General features: G+C 38.5%; 1 protein-coding gene across 1 annotated transcript; it reads right to left on the bottom strand.

The window, feature by feature from the left end:
- Window positions 1–5,104: 5,104 nt before the first annotated feature.
- LOC139743485 (uncharacterized) lies at window positions 5,105–7,416 on the bottom strand. The gene is made up of 2 exons (XM_071653969.1): window positions 7,055–7,416; window positions 5,105–5,771 (listed from the first exon to the last, which is right to left on the bottom strand). Exons 1-2 carry the CDS (start codon window positions 7,339–7,341, stop codon window positions 5,105–5,107), a joined length of 954 nt encoding a protein of 317 aa, XP_071510070.1. The 5' UTR covers window positions 7,342–7,416.
- Between the last annotated feature and the right edge of the window lie 10,644 nt (window positions 7,417–18,060).

Raw genomic sequence — 18,060 nt, 5'->3', positions numbered from 1 at the left:
AATACCAATAATGATATTATAATGGTGACTGGAATATAATGATGATAATGATATTGAAAATAATGATGGTAATAATGATAATAATAATGATAATAGTAATAATGATGATGATAATAATAATAATAATAATGATATAATAGTAATAATAATGATAATAATAATAATAATAATAATAATAATAATAATAATAATAATGATAATAGAGGTAAAGACAGTATACTGCAAAATCGATCATCCTTAATCATCATCAAAATGATAATTATAAATGATGGATACAGGAGAAGTTGAATAAAAGAAAAAGGTGACGATGATTTAGAGGTTGTGATATTACAGTATACGTTGCAATATAATGCGATGTCATATAATGTTGTATGAGTGGTGTTTATTAGCTTCCATTGTGTAGGATGCAGTATATTTCTCATGGTAATGTTCTACTGACATACACAGTATGACATTTTTTTACAATTCTTTTTTTTTTTTGGCCAGTAAAGTTTTGCATTGTCTTTCACCTTCATTCTCCCTGATAGGCTAGTATCAGTAGGGGCCTACCTTACAGACAACCCCAGACAAAGCACCAAATGTCTCATCTCATGAAAGTATGCTTACGTTAACCCTAAAAAGACTGGGGGGGGGGGGGGGGCTTGACATTTCACGCGATTACTCTGCAACACGCAATGCTCTCGCCACGATGCTCTATGACTTTTTTCTTTCGAGTTTCCCGCACGTTTTGACACCAAATTTGTGACGCCCGGAGGTACAGTTCTGAAGTTACATAACTTTTTGTACATGCACGTGAGGCGGAAAATGGCTCAAAAATGTGATTTTGTGTACAAAGTCAATGCAAATTGCGTTTTTCACATGGTTCATATAAATATGCTTATTTTTACTCTCAATGGCTAAAATTAATTTGTTTTAGGAATATCATGCTTCAAAAAGTGTCTGCCACAAATTTAAAAAAAAAAACAAAAACAAAAGGTCGAAAAAACCAAGAAATACATAAGAAATTCATTGAACAATAAAATAAATAAGAATGTAATTTTGATACTGATTTTTTTTCAAGTACATTTGCTAAGAATGCCACAAAGAATGCCACAAAGAATAATTACACCAAAAATGAGCACTTTTGGAGCTTTATTTACTGATTTAGATCAAAGAGTCTAATTTCTTGCATAAATTAGCATAATTAATCAAAATAAAATAAAAAAAGGCTATTTCGGAAAATTTGAATATACCATCTTGTAGATTACATCGCACACTACCATTGTGCAAATTTCCGCGGCAATCGCGCGATCCACGGCCGAGATCTTAAGGGGGGGGCCCTTTAGGCCCCCCCCCAGTCTTTCGAGCTACCAAAATAGCCCAGTCTTTTTAGGGTTAAAGGGAGGAAAAAAATTATGTATATCAATTATTGATGACCAAAGATTTAAGTAGATTTGTTTTGAGTTTGTTTGTTTGTTTGAATGTGTGTGTGTGTTAAATAGTTCAGTTGAATCATCAAACAGATGTCACTTATTACTTCTGCCAGAGTAAAGCGATTCAGAAATCTCTGTTTAAAAGAACCCAATGTCCCATTGACCAGTTTTGATCGAATCGCAGCTATATGTTGTCTTCTGATCTCCTGGTAGGAAGTGGTATGTTGGAGGTAGGCTCAGTAGCCCCCAAACTGTGGGACACGCCCTCTTCCAATGTGACTACACTACACTTAGGGCGGGGGGTTAGGGTGGGGCAGGGCAGGGGTGTGGCGGGGTTGCAGCACAGTCACTCTGGACTGCACCTGTCAGCGGCATTTGTGTCTTGGTGTGTTAAATTCAACTTGAATCCTTTGCTGACGGAAACTGAATTTGTCATGTGCGGGGAATGTTGGGATGACAATAATTTCAATCTTAGTTATGGTGAAGTGAATGAGAAAAAATACAAAAAGTAAACTTCTGTGATAGTGATGATTATGTATACACTGACCAAGAAACGCTGTTCATGGCATATGTTTTGGAAATTATGTTGTCACAATCGGGATTGATAGCGTTGATCATAGATAGGCCATGCAATTGAATACTGCACTCCACTAAAAAGTTGAGTTCATAATCAATATGGAAAACTAAGGTCGCAAAATGGGCTAATTGCCATTTTTGAAAATGTCTCAAGTTCATCATCAGTTAGAGCAAAGTAAAACCAACTTATGATATATGTGTCTTGTTGCATAACAAGGAATTAAGTTATAAGATATTCCATAGTTGCTAATTATTAACCTTGCTTTTTAAAGAGCTTTAATGTCAAATTTCTCAAATCAACAAAAATGGAGTAAACTCGTTTTGCAATCAAAGTCTTGGATGGTACAACCTTTCATTACCGATTTTCCATTTTTTTCACTGCTTCTTGCTTGTGTGGTATAACGCTCACTTTCATCCGATTTTTCTTTTAAATAGCACTATTTTCTGCTCAATGCCAAAACACTAGTATTTACCTGGTAAACTCATATGACTATGCAGCTTAAAGTGTTGGGATTTTGTTGTTGTATTTGTTAATTATAAATGTCAATGAGCAATGGCCTTAGCAGTAAATGTCCAAAATATCGGAATGAAATCTCTGTTTTGCCTTTTGCTCTGATTTTTGCAAACGCAAGTAACATTCAATTCAACCAATCGGTGACTGCAATCACAAATCGTGGTTAATGTTTACAGATTAAGTTGCCGATGGCGACTTTTAGAGTTAACTGAAAGATTGTGTAAATGAATGTTTTGCGACCGGAGTCGTATGATAGAATCGACCTTACAGATTAAGGGGGGGGGGGGGATTTGACATCACCATCAACATTGTATGTAATCGTAACATTTTCCCCAGCGTTTTTTCTCTTTTGTTATCTGCAATTTGTTTGTATGTTGTTTTTTTCTTTATGTCTTATGTACAGGCTAGCGATGACGTCAGTACTAAATTGAATCGAGTTTGGAATGAACCTCTTGACAAACATGATGAACTGGATTTAAGTGTTCATATTTGTATAGAATGTAATTGTTAATGCTGAAGAAGGCTGCGTCAAGGACTTGATGACCATTGTAAAAAAAATGAAAAGGGAGGTTTTTTTGTGTTACGTTGACTTGTGTTGATGGTACTTGTACATACATCTGTACTTTCATTCAATCAAGAGCCAATTTGAAGCCCAGAGATCCTTGTGTGTCTTGTGCAGTACATTGTCCCAGTCCTAGTGTTGGAAGTGCCATGTCCAGCATGGCTGGTAAATTTTGTGAAGTTTGGTTTGCCTTGTGCTCATCGTTGCTTTGTAGTGTGTGTGTGTGTGTGTGTGTGTGTGTGTGTGTGTGTGTGTGTGTGTGTGTGTGTGTGTGTGTGTTTCATTGTGTGTTGGACGAGCTTTGCATTTATGATATATGATATACAAATGTAGGCCTACTATGCAATTTTATTGTATTTATTTCCGTTGGTGCAACTAGGAGGTATGAACACGTGAAATCCACATTTTGCAGTATTGTCAAACTGTGAGAATATCTTTTAGTCTGGCTGCCAGAGGCTGAACCTTGTTTTACCGTCTGCCCGATTTTTTTCCTCTCTTTTTTATGTCTATACCCTATTTCGAGAGCGCTGGATCCGAATCTGGATGATGCAACTCTTGCATCCTTGAGGGTTTTAAGATATTCAAAATGGCCGCCAAAATGGCTAGCAAAATCTGAAATTCCAATATACAAGTGTATTTCCTCGACATAGAGTAAAACCATTAAAAAAAAAAAAAAAAAAAAAAAAAAAATCGCGGGCAGACGGTAAAAGGTTAGGCCCAAAATCTGACTTTGGCACCCAGATTATACAATTATGCTGACAGAAAATGTAAAAGTTTCATACTGTATAGACCTATTCAACATTTTGAAACGAGAAATTCTGAGAGACATGCAGATTGTACAACATTCTTGCAGGGAATAAAGGGAGAAGCGAAAAATATCACAACAACAACAACAACAACAACACACACAAAAAAAAACCCCCAAACTTATAGCCATGAGTAAAACAACAGCGTCAATTCTACTTTTAGATCATTTTATCGAGTTTGTTGAAGAAAAATGTCTTACAATGGTTAATCATACTATCTCCAGCATGATGAATACGCGATTCTTGTCGATTTTACTCACCGTCCAACACGTCGTCTGTGCCTTTACTAAATTAAAGGGGGGGGGGGGCGCCGAACCCCAGCCCCATTTTTTTCTTTTTAATTTCTGTTGTTTTAACACAAAGTAAAGAGGATGACGGGGAGGGGGTATTGTGGAAATGAATGGAAATACGGAGGGTAGAGTAAAAAATAGTAGTGTTGTACAGAATGTTTGAAGTACGAGAGTTAACAGCATGTAGTACTAAGGGTGAAGAATCGGTAGATTTCAGGAATCATATTTTTATATATTTCTATGAGTACACAATCATATTGAAACATTGTAATAGCAAAAATATTGTAATAAATCACCAAAGCGACAAATACGTAATGTACGAAAATAAAAGAAGGGACCCACTGAAAAGACAGTGCTTATAATATAATGGATCTATGTTCTAAAGACCTCTACGATACTGACTGACAAGGTAAGATTACAGTATATGACACGAGCAAGACACCAAAACAGACAAGTTTATGCAAATCGTTCCCGTTTTAGCGAACACGTTTATAATGAATTTCTCGTGACAACGAAGTAAAAATTCAAGTCCTACAACAATAACCAACTGTTCGGCTGTAACGAAATTTTCGATATAAAGTAGTCAAAGAAAACGGCAGGTCCCGACGACTTCGTTTTAGCGGGAGTCGCCTGCACAAGTGCAACGGAGACGGCAACCTGCGGTACAGCGCAGTCCTGTTGTAACGACGTCTTTGGGATCGACGGTCTTTATGAATTATTTATTATGATTATTAAAAATATAATTCGTCGATAAAATGCCGCAGGCTGTAAAAAAAAACACACAACCTTCATATTGTTTACCATGTAGAAACGCATAAGTCCAATTGAACGCGATCTGGAGTTGCAGTTTGTAGTTTTTGGTCTGCGTATCAGTGCTCAAAACGTTATCACGCTCTGGCGAAAGATAATTGAATTTTCAGATTATGACCATAGCTTGGTAGAAGTTAGGGGATGAATCGATGCTTATAAAGCTCTTCATAAAAGGGCATGCCTCGGTCAACAACGCGAAGAACATCCTCGGTCAAGCTGGCCCGGTCTGGTCTGGGCTTCCTCACCTTCCTAGGGTGGATGTGGGAACTGGTGGCGGCATTAAGATGAAAGTCGGACAGACTGTTGGTCATCATTCCGGGAATTCCTCCAGGCTCTTTCCACGTCATAGTGACGTCAGGGGAAGCGTCCCAGTGCAGGAGGCCGTCGTCGTACGGTAGTCCTCCAACTTGGCAGATCTTCTGCAGGAACCCCTTCGGATCTGCCAGGAAGTCTTCCGTATCAATCACCAAGGGGCTCGGGTCTAGTTCTTTGCAAACGTGAAGCCAAACCTCGCGTAGTTTCTCGTAGCAGGTGCGCTGGCTGCCGTAGTAGGGGTCATCGACGGACACGTCGTAGTTGCTGTCGTTGCCATGGTAGTGTCCCAGTTTTCTGAACGCGGCGACGGACGCCTTGCGGTAGGAAGAGATGGCGTGATATGGGTCCCTGATCATGAAGACAAACTTGAAGCCTGCGGCTGGGCTGGGCAGATATTCCAGTCGATTAGAGAAGGAAGTCGCCATGTCCTTGACGATGACGATTTGTCGCTTGGAGTTATCAATTGCCTGCTTCACCTCAGAAAACCTAAAAGAACAAACAAAGAAACAAACAGCGTGCACGTCATGAGCTAGACACCCATGAGTCTAAAGTCATACAGTCCACGAGTTAGACATTAGTTTTTGAATAAGGTACACGAGTTTGACAGAAACTAAATGAGAACCTACGAGCTATACGATCCACAAAGCAAAAAAGCAACAACAACAGCAAAAAAAAGTTCACGAGCTCGACATGCATCAGTGGCTTAACCCGTTAAAGGGGAAATCCAGTCCAAATATTAGTTAGTCTGATAAGAAAGAGTAAAATATTACGAGACCAAAGGTAAAATTTTGATCGAAATCGGGTGAGAAAATAAGGACGTTATGACATTTTGAAATTTCTCTAATTTTTCAGGAAACAGTTCTTAAACGGTCAAAATGAATATGCCAACGGCAAAGTGAGCATGTCATACCCTCACAATTTGCCATAATAATACTTTGTACATAAAATTTTGAAATTTCCCAATTTGAATTGGTACGAATGACCCTTTTCTCCTCATGCGCAAAGTAGAACTACGAAATGACTTATTACAGAGGCACGGCGTTTTGTAATCCTGTGAGAAATTACTTCCGATTCTGAGGTTTATTCTAGCGCGTCCTCTTCCGCTGTAAATCTACGACCTGGACACAGGTCAGGCTCGCGCGGATATGAATCAAACATGTGAAATCGAAGGGCTCGTAGACATAATGTCTTATTTTTCTTTTCTTTTTCCAACTAAATCAGACATTCATTAATTCACGCCTTACGACTACCCGAAATCATTGTTATAGTTTACCTACTAGTGTATCCAGATCGATAAAATTTGGCGTCGAAACTTGGCGGTGAGAAAATGGCCAATTTTGGCTGTAAAGTAGACTGAATTTGACAATGCAGACTCGTATAGAGGTAGTCGAGCAACTATGACGGCGCGGAAACTATTGGCAGTACACTAGAAATAGCAATTAATGTCACAATAGAGGATTGCATTAAATGCCAATTGCCTTTGATTTTAATTAAAAATCCGAATTTTCGGGGGGCTCCCTCTTCGTCAGGGATGAAAGTGCTAAATTAAAATCAAGGCAATTGGCATTTAATGCATTCCTCTATTGTGATATTATTATTGCTACTTCATATGCCTACTAGTATATACTTATGTTTGTATACATAATCTACATACATATATTTAAGGCCTATCTATTGCATGGTGACCTTCCTGATATCTACTTCTGGTGGCCCCGGACCTCTTGGACATCGCGAAGGTCGAGCTTATTTGCTTTATGCCATGAACTCACGCAAATTTCTTTCCCTCACTCGTGGGCAGTTTATTCGATGCTTGCATGAATGCCGCAGCCCTGTCGAAATCGACCGCGTGCTCCTCGTCCCACTCCGTGGGAAGGGCTCGCCCCGTGTTCCGCGCGAACTGCCTCCTCACGACGCGGCATATGACGAACGGCTCGAACCAGACGTCGCTGTCCTCGAAGAAGCTGAGACATTTCAGCAGGGACGTCGAACCGCTCCGAGGGACGCAGATGAAATACAGACGACCCTGTCCTGGTTGGTTAACAGCTGCCGCCGACATCGATCGTAATTATTTTCAAGCGCGAAAAAACAAATGAATAAGTAAAATCACTGTAGTCATGTACAACAGGCCTGATAGAGGCTATCCTGTTCTACGCTGTTAGTTGCACTTCGTTTTAGCATTCAACTTGGTGTAGCCACGTATACAATATACAGACAGGAAGCTTACACTGTGATTATATTGGCGTACACATTGTACTGAGGTACAGAGATCAACTCGGAGATCTCTCTCTCCATCGAGAGAGAGAGGTGGAATGGAAATATAGAGGAAAATGAAGGGAGATCATGTTGGGTCTCATTTTGACCTTTGTACTCGAACTTGTTCTGGAGGTTTGATGAGAATTTACTCTCAGCCAAGTTGAGAGTGTTTAAAGGGGATGGCTAGTAACCGATCAGTGGGAATGCTGAGGGATGATTGTTCCAATCCTTGTGGGATTCATTTAAGAGTACATTATATATCTACTGTTGTGTGAAAATTATTTGCTTCAGAACGGTCTCATATTCAAATAATGTGCAGATTAATGACCCGTCACTGACCAGGGACGCTTACCTGGAAACATTAAGCTGCACATTACTTGAATATGAGACCATTCTGAAGCAAATAATTTTCACACAAGAATAGATATATAATGTACTCTTAAATGAATCCCACAAGTATTGGAACAATTATCCCTCAGCATTCCCACTGATTCCCACTGATCAGTTACTAGTCATTGCCTTTAAGTGTGTGTCTGTGAGTTGTGTGTATAATATCTACATATGTATTGTGGTGTGTGTTGTGCAATGTCGATATGTACATGTATGTGGCTGGTATTATTTTTGCAATGGTTGGCCTATGGTGTATTTGTTGTTGTTTTTTTTTTTACTTTGGCAATTATTTGTTGCATGTGGTTATCTTTAATTTGTTTGACTTTAGAAAATGGCAACAGTCAATGGTTCAGTCCAAGGGAGTATAAAGCGCTGATTATACTTGTGCAGTTTTCATGGCCTGCCATGAAAACTAAATTTTAGTCATACGATGGGAGAAGGAAAAGAGAGAGAGAGAAACTTAAGTTTGGGCAATTTTACTGGTAGATGGAATTATTTTCAGAACGTTTTCAACAGTAGCCCCTCGGCAGGCTGCACAAACAGCTAAGGGCCGCGGAACGGGGTGGGGGAGGGTCGGCTCAACCCCCTCCTGGCGATAGCCATTTCCACGCACAAACACACATACTTTTGACTCTTCAAAAGGAAATGGCGAAAATGATAGGAGCATTGCAATTAAACCCGGGGGGGGGGGGGGGGGGGGCTTGGGGGGCTTGGGTTGCTGTCCGGGACCGCTGACGAGGGGGGGGGGGGGGGTATTTAAGGGCCATAACAGCGATTTCCCCCTCCCCCTTAACATTAGAAATAGTTCCTAAACCCCTCTAATATACGTAACTTATCTCATTGACCTACATCACATTGTGACACTTCAACATTTTCTCTTCATAAATCGGTAAATAATTCAACCACAACCTCCAGGTTTCAAATACTTTTCCATCACCAAATTCAAGATTGGGTTCATGTTCTCCAGGTCCATGAAAAAAAAATACAACAAACGTGAACCTCTTTTTTGATACCATACTCCCTCAGATTAATACATGCAGTGTTATATTCGCAACATGAAACTTTCGCACATTGGCGTCGTCAGTCTTTTTCGCTGCATGAAACTTTCACGAATTGCAACCGGTATTCAATGCATTGTTTAAGAATCGCGTGCATTGTGCTTCGCGATAGCTCCTCGCGAAATTTGCGAAAATTCATGCACGCGATTAAAAAAAAAATGAAATTTAGCAGCATTCATGCCATGAACATGAAAATTTTTCCAGATGGCTCCTACTCTAATTTCAATGAGTAGGTGCTGAGGGGTCATCACCCCAAGTTTGGTGCTTTTATCCGCAGTGTAACGGTCTCACCAGGGAGTTTTTTGGTGTCACTTCCGGGGTTTCACTAAGCGACCTGACGAATAGCTGTTAGTAAATAAAGGGGGAAAAAAACCTAGATCGCAGGGTTCTCAGAACAGTCAACAGAACAGTTTGAATGCATGATTAAGTAAACCCAAAGAACTCACTGTGATGTGTAAGAATATTAGACAAATAGGCAAGGAGGGAAAGTGTGTTCTCTCAATTCCTAGAAAAATAAAAGATCGGAGAAAAATCCGATTTACAGTAAAAGTTGTCTACCAAATGGGGGGGGGGGGAGACACATAATGAGTAGAAAACTTGGTTTCGTTCCATTTTTATACCTCAATCACGATAAACTAGCTCTGTTATGTGATTTACAAATTCCCATTTTTTCTTTGTATATTATAGTTAAATAGTTTTATTAGACGATATCATCTTTATTTGAAAGTTTCATTTAATCTGGAATGATATCAATCATATTTCATGTATTTCTTTTCATTCTTTTCTTTCTTACAGTTTTACTTCATTGATTATCAACAATATCGATAAAACACTTACGAAATGGTCTACGTTTTACACGTTCAGGTCCGTATTATCCATGTTATCCTCTTGGTATCTTTTTTCCCCTCCTCCTTTCGTCATTATACGGCTCGACCTAGCCGTTATACCTGGTTTTTTTTGTGTGTGTGTTTTTTTTTTTTGGTTGTTGCTGTTGGGGGAGGGGGGTTAAGAGTGCAGCGACAGTTATATAAATCTTGCTTGTTGTCAACTGCTTCAGCTACCACTGTTTTTGTCCAAAGTCAAGATATTATCCGTAATCTCACCCTCGAGTAGCCTTAAGTCGCACAAAACTGAATGTATACGCGCATACATGTATGCGTATGAAAGTTCTTGCATGTTAATGCATTCATTATGAAAGTTGTCGCTTAACGATTGTTTGTCGGAGGAATGAACAATTTCAGAACAAGTCAAAAATACCACACATTAACAGATTAAGTTCGCATTATTTGTCCAAACAGAATGAAACGAGATACTACACAGAACATAAAAGGCAGTATTAACGAAAAGCACGGCACAAATGCTGAGCATGATTGCCTTTTCATGAATTTGAATTCATCAACGTTCATCGCGGCGGTGCTGATGCCCATTTGAATGCATGTCGCGTGCAATATTTATTTGAACGCAATGTTTGCGTGTTCATGAGAGAAGAAAATAATGAAATAGAACGCCGATGGGAGCTTCAATGAACTAGCTATCTATAAAAATGTTGATTTCGATGGTCATTCAAATTCGCTCGAATTCGAATGATAGCATTGTTAAATCGAATGCAAATCTGATGAAATTTGGCGGAAAAACTTAAGACCAGAAATAAGATTTCTCTGCATTCCAAATCAAATTCGGGATTTTCCCTAGCTGCTCCCTCCAACCCCCCCCCCCCTTACAGATTTGAGTGAAAGTGGGTATGATTGCGTAAGGTTATGTAATGGGTAAGAGATCGAACTCACACAATCGGCAAAATGCACCCTAGCAATGAATGAAGGGACGCCTTTTCTGTAGTCATTGATTGTACAGTAGGCCCTACACTTCTTTAGTACTATATACAATATTTGTACTCAGTCGCGGAACAAAAGCTGGGTAAAGGGGAAAATAAAGGGTAAGAAAGGGAAAAATGTGCTGGGTCAGTTCCTCGAAAAATAAAGTTGAAGAAAAAAATAGGATTTTCATGGAAGTTTGTGATGGAAAAGCCAGAGTATTGTTTGCTTCACAATAGGAGATTCAGGCTTATACCAACCTTTAGTGTTAAGTGAAAGCTAGCCAGCAAATCACTAAAGGTTGGTAGAAGCCTGAATCTCCTATTGTATGATCGCCCAAACTGATGAAAACTTTCTACATTATACTTGGTTTGTTTGTTTTATTTCTGAATCATTTGAATACACAGAAATTGCACGTAAGGTGATACTTCAATATCATACCATCGACATGGGATACACGACTGAATTTAGGATACAATATGATCTAAGGAAATAATAAACGAATTTGATTTATTACTTACGATACGATATTGGTAGCTGTACCGTAATCAATTCATTATTGTGTTGGGGAATGATAGTCGAAAAATACGGCTGACTACCATCATGAGCATTTGCTTGTCTTTAACAGCAGTTTAGAAAACTAATGTATTGATGGTCTTAAAAAGTCGAGAAAAAATGAAGAAAAGTAAGCCAAAAGCAACAACGGGCATGGTATTTATCCATCCACTTAATCATGTTTTATTGCATTGGGTTTTTTTTTTAATCATTGCAAATTTTTACAGGTCTTTTTTTCCCCGCCACCCAAAAACAAAATGTGATGATTTAACTGGCCCAAGCGGGAACCGGGAGGAACTTTTCATATTGAGCCTGATGTCGGAAAAAGAAGACAAAAAAAAGAAAAGAAAAGAAAAAGACAAAGAAATGACTGTTTGACAGGAAATGTAGTTCTGACTTGTAATGTCACGTTTCACTTTAAACTCTGTATTCAAAGCATTTGAAGCACAGGGGCTCACAACCATAAACTTTGGAAATTTTAGCCGTATGCCATACAAAGCTGAGCCCTGTCCAATACTTACTTAAACATAATAGTAAAGTTGTTGTACCTGTTCAGGGGATATCTCTATACTCCAACATCATCCTGCTGCTACACACAGAGAAATTACGGTTCTAATTTGCACCCTAGAGGGTGCATATCGTTGTAACACCAGCGGCTCCATTTAGGGTTCTATTTTTGGGGGTGCTTATTTAGCACCCTATATTTAACACCATATATGGTGCATATTTGCACCCCTCCATTGGGTTCCCTTTCTGCACCCAATAGGGTTCATATCGTTGTAACACCAGCGGCTCCATTTAGGGTTCTATTTTTGGGGGTGCATATTTGCACCCCTCCATTGGGTTCCCTTTCTGCACCCCATAGGGTGAACAAAATTCAGGTGCAAATTTGCACCCTTTCTGGTTCATATCGTTGTAACACCAGCGGCTCCATTTAGGGTTCTATTTTTGGGGGTTCTTATTTAGCACCCTATATTCAACACCCAAAAAGGTGCAAATATAGACCTCTATACAGGGTTCCTCTTCTGCACCTCATACCTGCACCCATTATGGTTCATATTGTTATTGTTGTAATTTTGCACCCTATGGGGTGATAAAGTCACCGCAATATAGGATGCAATACAATTTGCACACGTCTCTATATAGGGTTACCTTTCTGCACCCCATATGGTGAAAATTATAACCTTTTTGTTAAAACCAAAAAAATTATATATTGGATGCCTTCACTAACTTCACAAACAATTACCTAAGGTCTACTGGATGCCTTCACTGACTTCACAATTAACTAAGGTAACACTCCAGACATGAAGCAAAATAGCATGCATACAGTAGATTTACACACAGTTTCTCAGTCAATTAAATCCACAATCTTTCGAAAACTGAAGTCAGAGACTTCAATTCAACAACAAATAGAACATAAACATGATGAATACAGTGCATACTTACATATAGATTATTAACATTTTAATATATGTCTCATGGAAGAGGGACAAGTTAACAGCGATTTTCTTTTTCATGGTTTACTTTAAAGTGAACATGAAATATACATTGTATTTCTACAAATTCTAATACGAGATGCATATTTTGTCATAAAAAGGGCAATGTAAATAAAAAATGTATGAAATTTGGTCAGTGCATTGAATAAGAAAAATAATATTCGTTCTTTCCATCACATGATTACCTTTTCTTCTTTTAAAGGAAGTTACCACATTGACAAAAAGCACTAATTCTTTTTATTCAAAAAATCCCTGAAGCTTGCGCAGAGTAATAGTAAACTATGTGACAAATATCTTTCACATTGTCCTTCTACTTCTAGAATGGATCATAGATATGCACCTTGAATTTACCGGTACATCTTACGGTAATCAAAAGCACCTTTATGACGCTCTTAGACATTAACAGCGATATGTCAACTCTGATTTCTGGTACACAAGTTATTGCCAAAACAATGAAGGGTATGGCAAAGTTCTGTCATATATATTTGAAACTCACTACTTGTACTGACATATTCCATCCAAGTTCAAGATTGAGAGCTTGCAAATGTGCCCCATTATACAATTAGTATACTTCACATTTTGTTTTTCATATATAATTACACCAATGATAAGAAAGGTGAAAAAAGAATAAAAAAATGAAGAATGCACATCTAAATTTGGTTACTTTTTTATGCACACAGCTAAAGATATGTCCCAGTTATAAATCTTGGGCAGAATAGCACATCTGAAAACACTTTTCATTGCATCAAATTAACATTAACAATTCCACAGAAAATGGTAACTCAGAAAGGGAAAATAAGGTTAACCAATCAGTGGTATTACAAACTGGACATAAAGAGGAAGGAATATGTCTTGTGAGACAAGTTTAAAAACAAATTTTTTGATACATTGTGGTTTTTTTTTTCAAGCGATGGAAACAAGAAGCACATTGTACTCAGTACACCATAAATATAATTACACAATGTATGCAGTTTAGCCCCAACATTCAAAATATTGTAAAGAGCAGTCGATTTTTCACATTCATAAAGCAGGTATTGGCATTGGCACCATCACAAGCATAATGATCAGGAGCAAAATATATTATTATTACTATTATTATTATTATCATCATTATTATCATTATTACTATTGCCATTAATATTTTACAGATTTATGATCATGCATGAGAAACCAGGGGAAACTCGGTATAACGAACACTGCTATAACGAGATATCGGTTAAAACGAGGAAATTTTCCCGGTCCCAAATTTCCTTCCACACAAGTCTATGTAAAATGCTACTCTTATAGCGAGATCGGCTATAACGAAATAACTGCTATAACGAGATAAATTTTGAGACTTCCAAACAAAGAAAAACATAGTCAATCAAACCTGTTATAGCGAGGTAAAGCAAAATGCCTTCGGTAAAGCTTTACTTCGCCTGTGCTATCATCTTCCGAGATTGTAAAGCTTGACGCGCCAAAAACTGTCTTGTACACACATAATCATTTTCCAGCTAGCACTGCATGTTGTACGTGTAAATGTGTGTGTGTGCGCGCACACTGATACATGCAGAAAATGTGATGGGACGGCCATATACATTGACATCATCGTGACGTTTAGCAGACGTGAGGCAATCTGATGCTGTGATTGGCCTTCTACGTAGGGAATTCCCCATCTTCACACACACGCAGTCATAATGTACATACAGAATGTGTCACATACACACACACCATTGTGCAGACCATCAAGCTTTCCACACAACACATACCCATACGATAACCACATACCAATCCACAGACGTTCTTGATACAATCGCAAGCTATATAAATTTACAAATTCAAACGTCTACAATTAATAAGAAACACATTCTTGATATTGGATTTCCTGGGCGAAAAACATCTTCTTACCCATAAAGGTGAGTAATTCCCTCACACACAATATCAAGTTATCAGTATTGATTGCAATATGATGGGTAGTCCCACATGTGCAAATTAATGTCTTTATGTTATGCCTTCTTTTATGCCTACTGATATAACGAGATATCGGCTATAACGAGGAAAATGACTCGGTCCCGACCATCTCGTTATATCGAGTTTCCACTGTACCTCAAGTGTTGATGTATACAGTCTCACAACTCTTCCAATCATTTTAACACTTAATTTTCACCAAACCTTACACAAATATATCAGCACTTTATACAACCTACTTAAAGAAAGCTTAAAATTATAATCAGAGTTAGAGGGCAAGTCCACCTTCATATAGACCTACATGTTGATTGAGTGAATGCGCTGCAATAAGCCAGTCCGGAGATAGCTCATGTGCACAAAGGTACAAATGACTTTTCATTTTTCTCAGTTGGTTAGGCACTTCACTCAACTCAAAGTGACATAATGCAGCAGCTTGCCCACCATAGCCATTTATGGAACTCATATTCAAAGAAAGAATGAACCTAACCAGTGCAGATGAAGTGACTAGTATGGTTCGTCAATCAACACTTAGGGAATCATCTATTTTATCAAGTGCTGTTTTGAATATGTTAACAAACTTTTTTTGTGTGTTAACATTGCCAAATGCCAGGCTTGCTGTCAAGTGGATGTACTGGCAGGCACCATTTATAAGGATTCCATGAATAATCCTAGCATTACAGATGCTTATCTCAGTGAAATTAGAAAAACAACCTGTCTCTCGGTACAAATAACCTTTTTTTCGCACATGCTCAAACTGGTACCCCGAACTGGCTTATACGATAAGAACACATCAGTAAAAAAAATGAAAAGCGGACATTCAATTCAAAAGTTAATAATCTTTAAATCATTTGTGCAGTCGCATGCGTAGAACAATTCAAGGAAAACCTTAAGAGAATTTCACATTTCTTTTCTCTTAGGAAAAACATGCACATTTCCTCGACAAGTCACTGACGTAAGGGCAATGATAATAGTTTCTGCCTTCTTAAAGAGTGAAGTCCAGTGTTCTTTTATATGCAAAAAAGTAGATATGATGTGTTGAGTTTTCTCAGGTTTTGGAACAAACTCTATTTTTCAATCCTTATATTATACATAAAGGGTTTGTGAGAAAATCATGCTTTTGTCAAGTGTCACAAAGCTACTCCACTTATGACATTGCATTGCCAGAGATTGCCCAAAATTGACATACATTGTGTGGCTGTCTACTACAAAAAACATCAGGCGACTTTTTTTTTTGTTCTCTACTTAAACAATCAATTCAAAGTGTGCAGGTGTTGTTGAAGCACTGAGGCTATCGATGGTGAAGAAATATCTAAAATATGAATACAAACTAACCCCATGTTGTATAGTATGAAATATAATGGAAAGCATACTTTGAGTATTTTATATCCATTAGCAGATTCATATTTTCATCCATAATCCACCCTCCCCCCCCCCCCCAAAAAAAAAGAAGATAAAAGTGAATAGAAGTCAAGTTCTCTTAAGTTCGTTCTCTTGTATTTTTCTATTATATACTTCTTTAGAGTATTCTTGTAAATATTCAAGGCCAGTGCATTCTAAGAAAGGGAATAACCTGACAACAGTTTAAAAGACAGAATAAATAGTTATCATTATCTATGAAATTAAACATTTTCACATATGTTTTGCAAAAGAAAAAATGCTAATCTTCATTTCATGGAGTGGCTTCATGCTCACCCTCGGCTAAAAACAGGGAGTTGATTACTTTCTGGATTAAAATGGAAAGATGTTTCTAGAGCCGTTGTGTTTAGCAATTCTAATGGGGGGGGGGGGGGAGGGGGGAGATTCAATGTGACCCGTCTCAAATTTTATATGGTTTAAACATACATGACATATTATAGGAGTCTCATTATTATGCCTCCACCCTGAATGGTGCCGGAGGCATATGTTTTCAGGTTGCCTGTCTGTCTCCCGGTCTGTACGGATGTATCTACGGAAAAATTGATGGGCTTTCATCAAACCTGGTTCAGGGATACTACATGATGCTGATGATCTTACTGGCTTTTGGACTATATCTGCTAAAAGTCAAAGAAAATTTGAAAATAACTTTTTTGCTACTTCTCTAGTCAGGGAAATCGGTGTACTCGTGTGTACTGGTTGGTTGGCGCATTCAGTTGGGTACAGCAAGGTTTCATCCTCTGCTTTCACAGGAAAGCCGACTCCCAACTTCTTGTTCTCGTAGTCAAGGTATATCTGCTCCTCTGCTTCAGCAACCTGCAGCTTGGTCTCATAGCTAATCTCATCTTACGCTGCATAAGTCGAAACTCCTCGAGCTCTAGTTTTTGATGCGTTTCTATAGCAGCTACTTCAGCTGCCAAATAGTATGCCCTTCAGGCCATCACTCTCAGAAGAACTGGCATGGCTTCCACACTGACTCAACGAGGAACCAGGATTGACATCCTGAACATCTTCCATCTCCAGCTCTGGCATCCTATATGGCTCACCAGTCTCTCGAGGTTGACCTGCATCACTCATCCTGAAGACCATTATTGAACTTGATGCATAGTGAACTCGATGATAAATAATCAATCAAACACAGGTCCCTTTGGCCCAGTATGAGACCAAGCTAACACCATGCATCAGCATGGATCAGCAAGGTTCAACCTGTAATTGAATAAAAAAAAGTTCAACATACAATCAATATTGGAATAGGCCTACATGTATCTACCTGCTAAAGTATGGGATCAAGTGGTTGTACTTCTGAAGTGATTTACCGTTTACATTTCATACCTTGTTTGTGTGACTTATTTTACGTCATGTCTAGCACATGCAACTTCTCCAGTGGATATTATCTAAATTCACATATCGTGTATCATTTCCTTATGCTCTGTGACTATGGCATTGCTAATTTATAACACACATTCTAGTTTCATTGATAGACAACAAGGAGTTAAGGCCAACCTAAATTTTCTGACTTCAATCTTCATACATGTCTTAAATTCTCCTAAATGAACCAGGAACACTATTTTTCTTCATTAGGCACATCATACATGCATACATCGTTCTTTCTGTCAACTTCACAGAAACCAATATCCAACTGAGCCTCAACTCGGCTCAAACGTAATAATTCCCATTAACGAAAATGATGCGACTATATCCGGTCACCTATTTACGTACATACCTTGGTAACTGCGTCCAGCAGCCCCATACGCATAGCGTAATTACGCTATGCGTATCATGGGGCTGTTGGTCGTAGTTAGTACCTTGGTTGAGGCTTTCCGTATTACCGTGCACTTTCATTGACTTATTC

Source organism: Diadema antillarum, unplaced genomic scaffold, assembly GCF_040938485.1.
Source record: "Diadema antillarum isolate AM-2024a unplaced genomic scaffold, OU_Dant_1.0 seq00001086_RagTag, whole genome shotgun sequence".
NCBI lineage: Eukaryota > Metazoa > Echinodermata > Echinoidea > Diadematoida > Diadematidae > Diadema > Diadema antillarum.
Note: the sequence above shows the minus strand (reverse complement) of the source record. Positions and strands in the feature narration are given on the sequence as shown.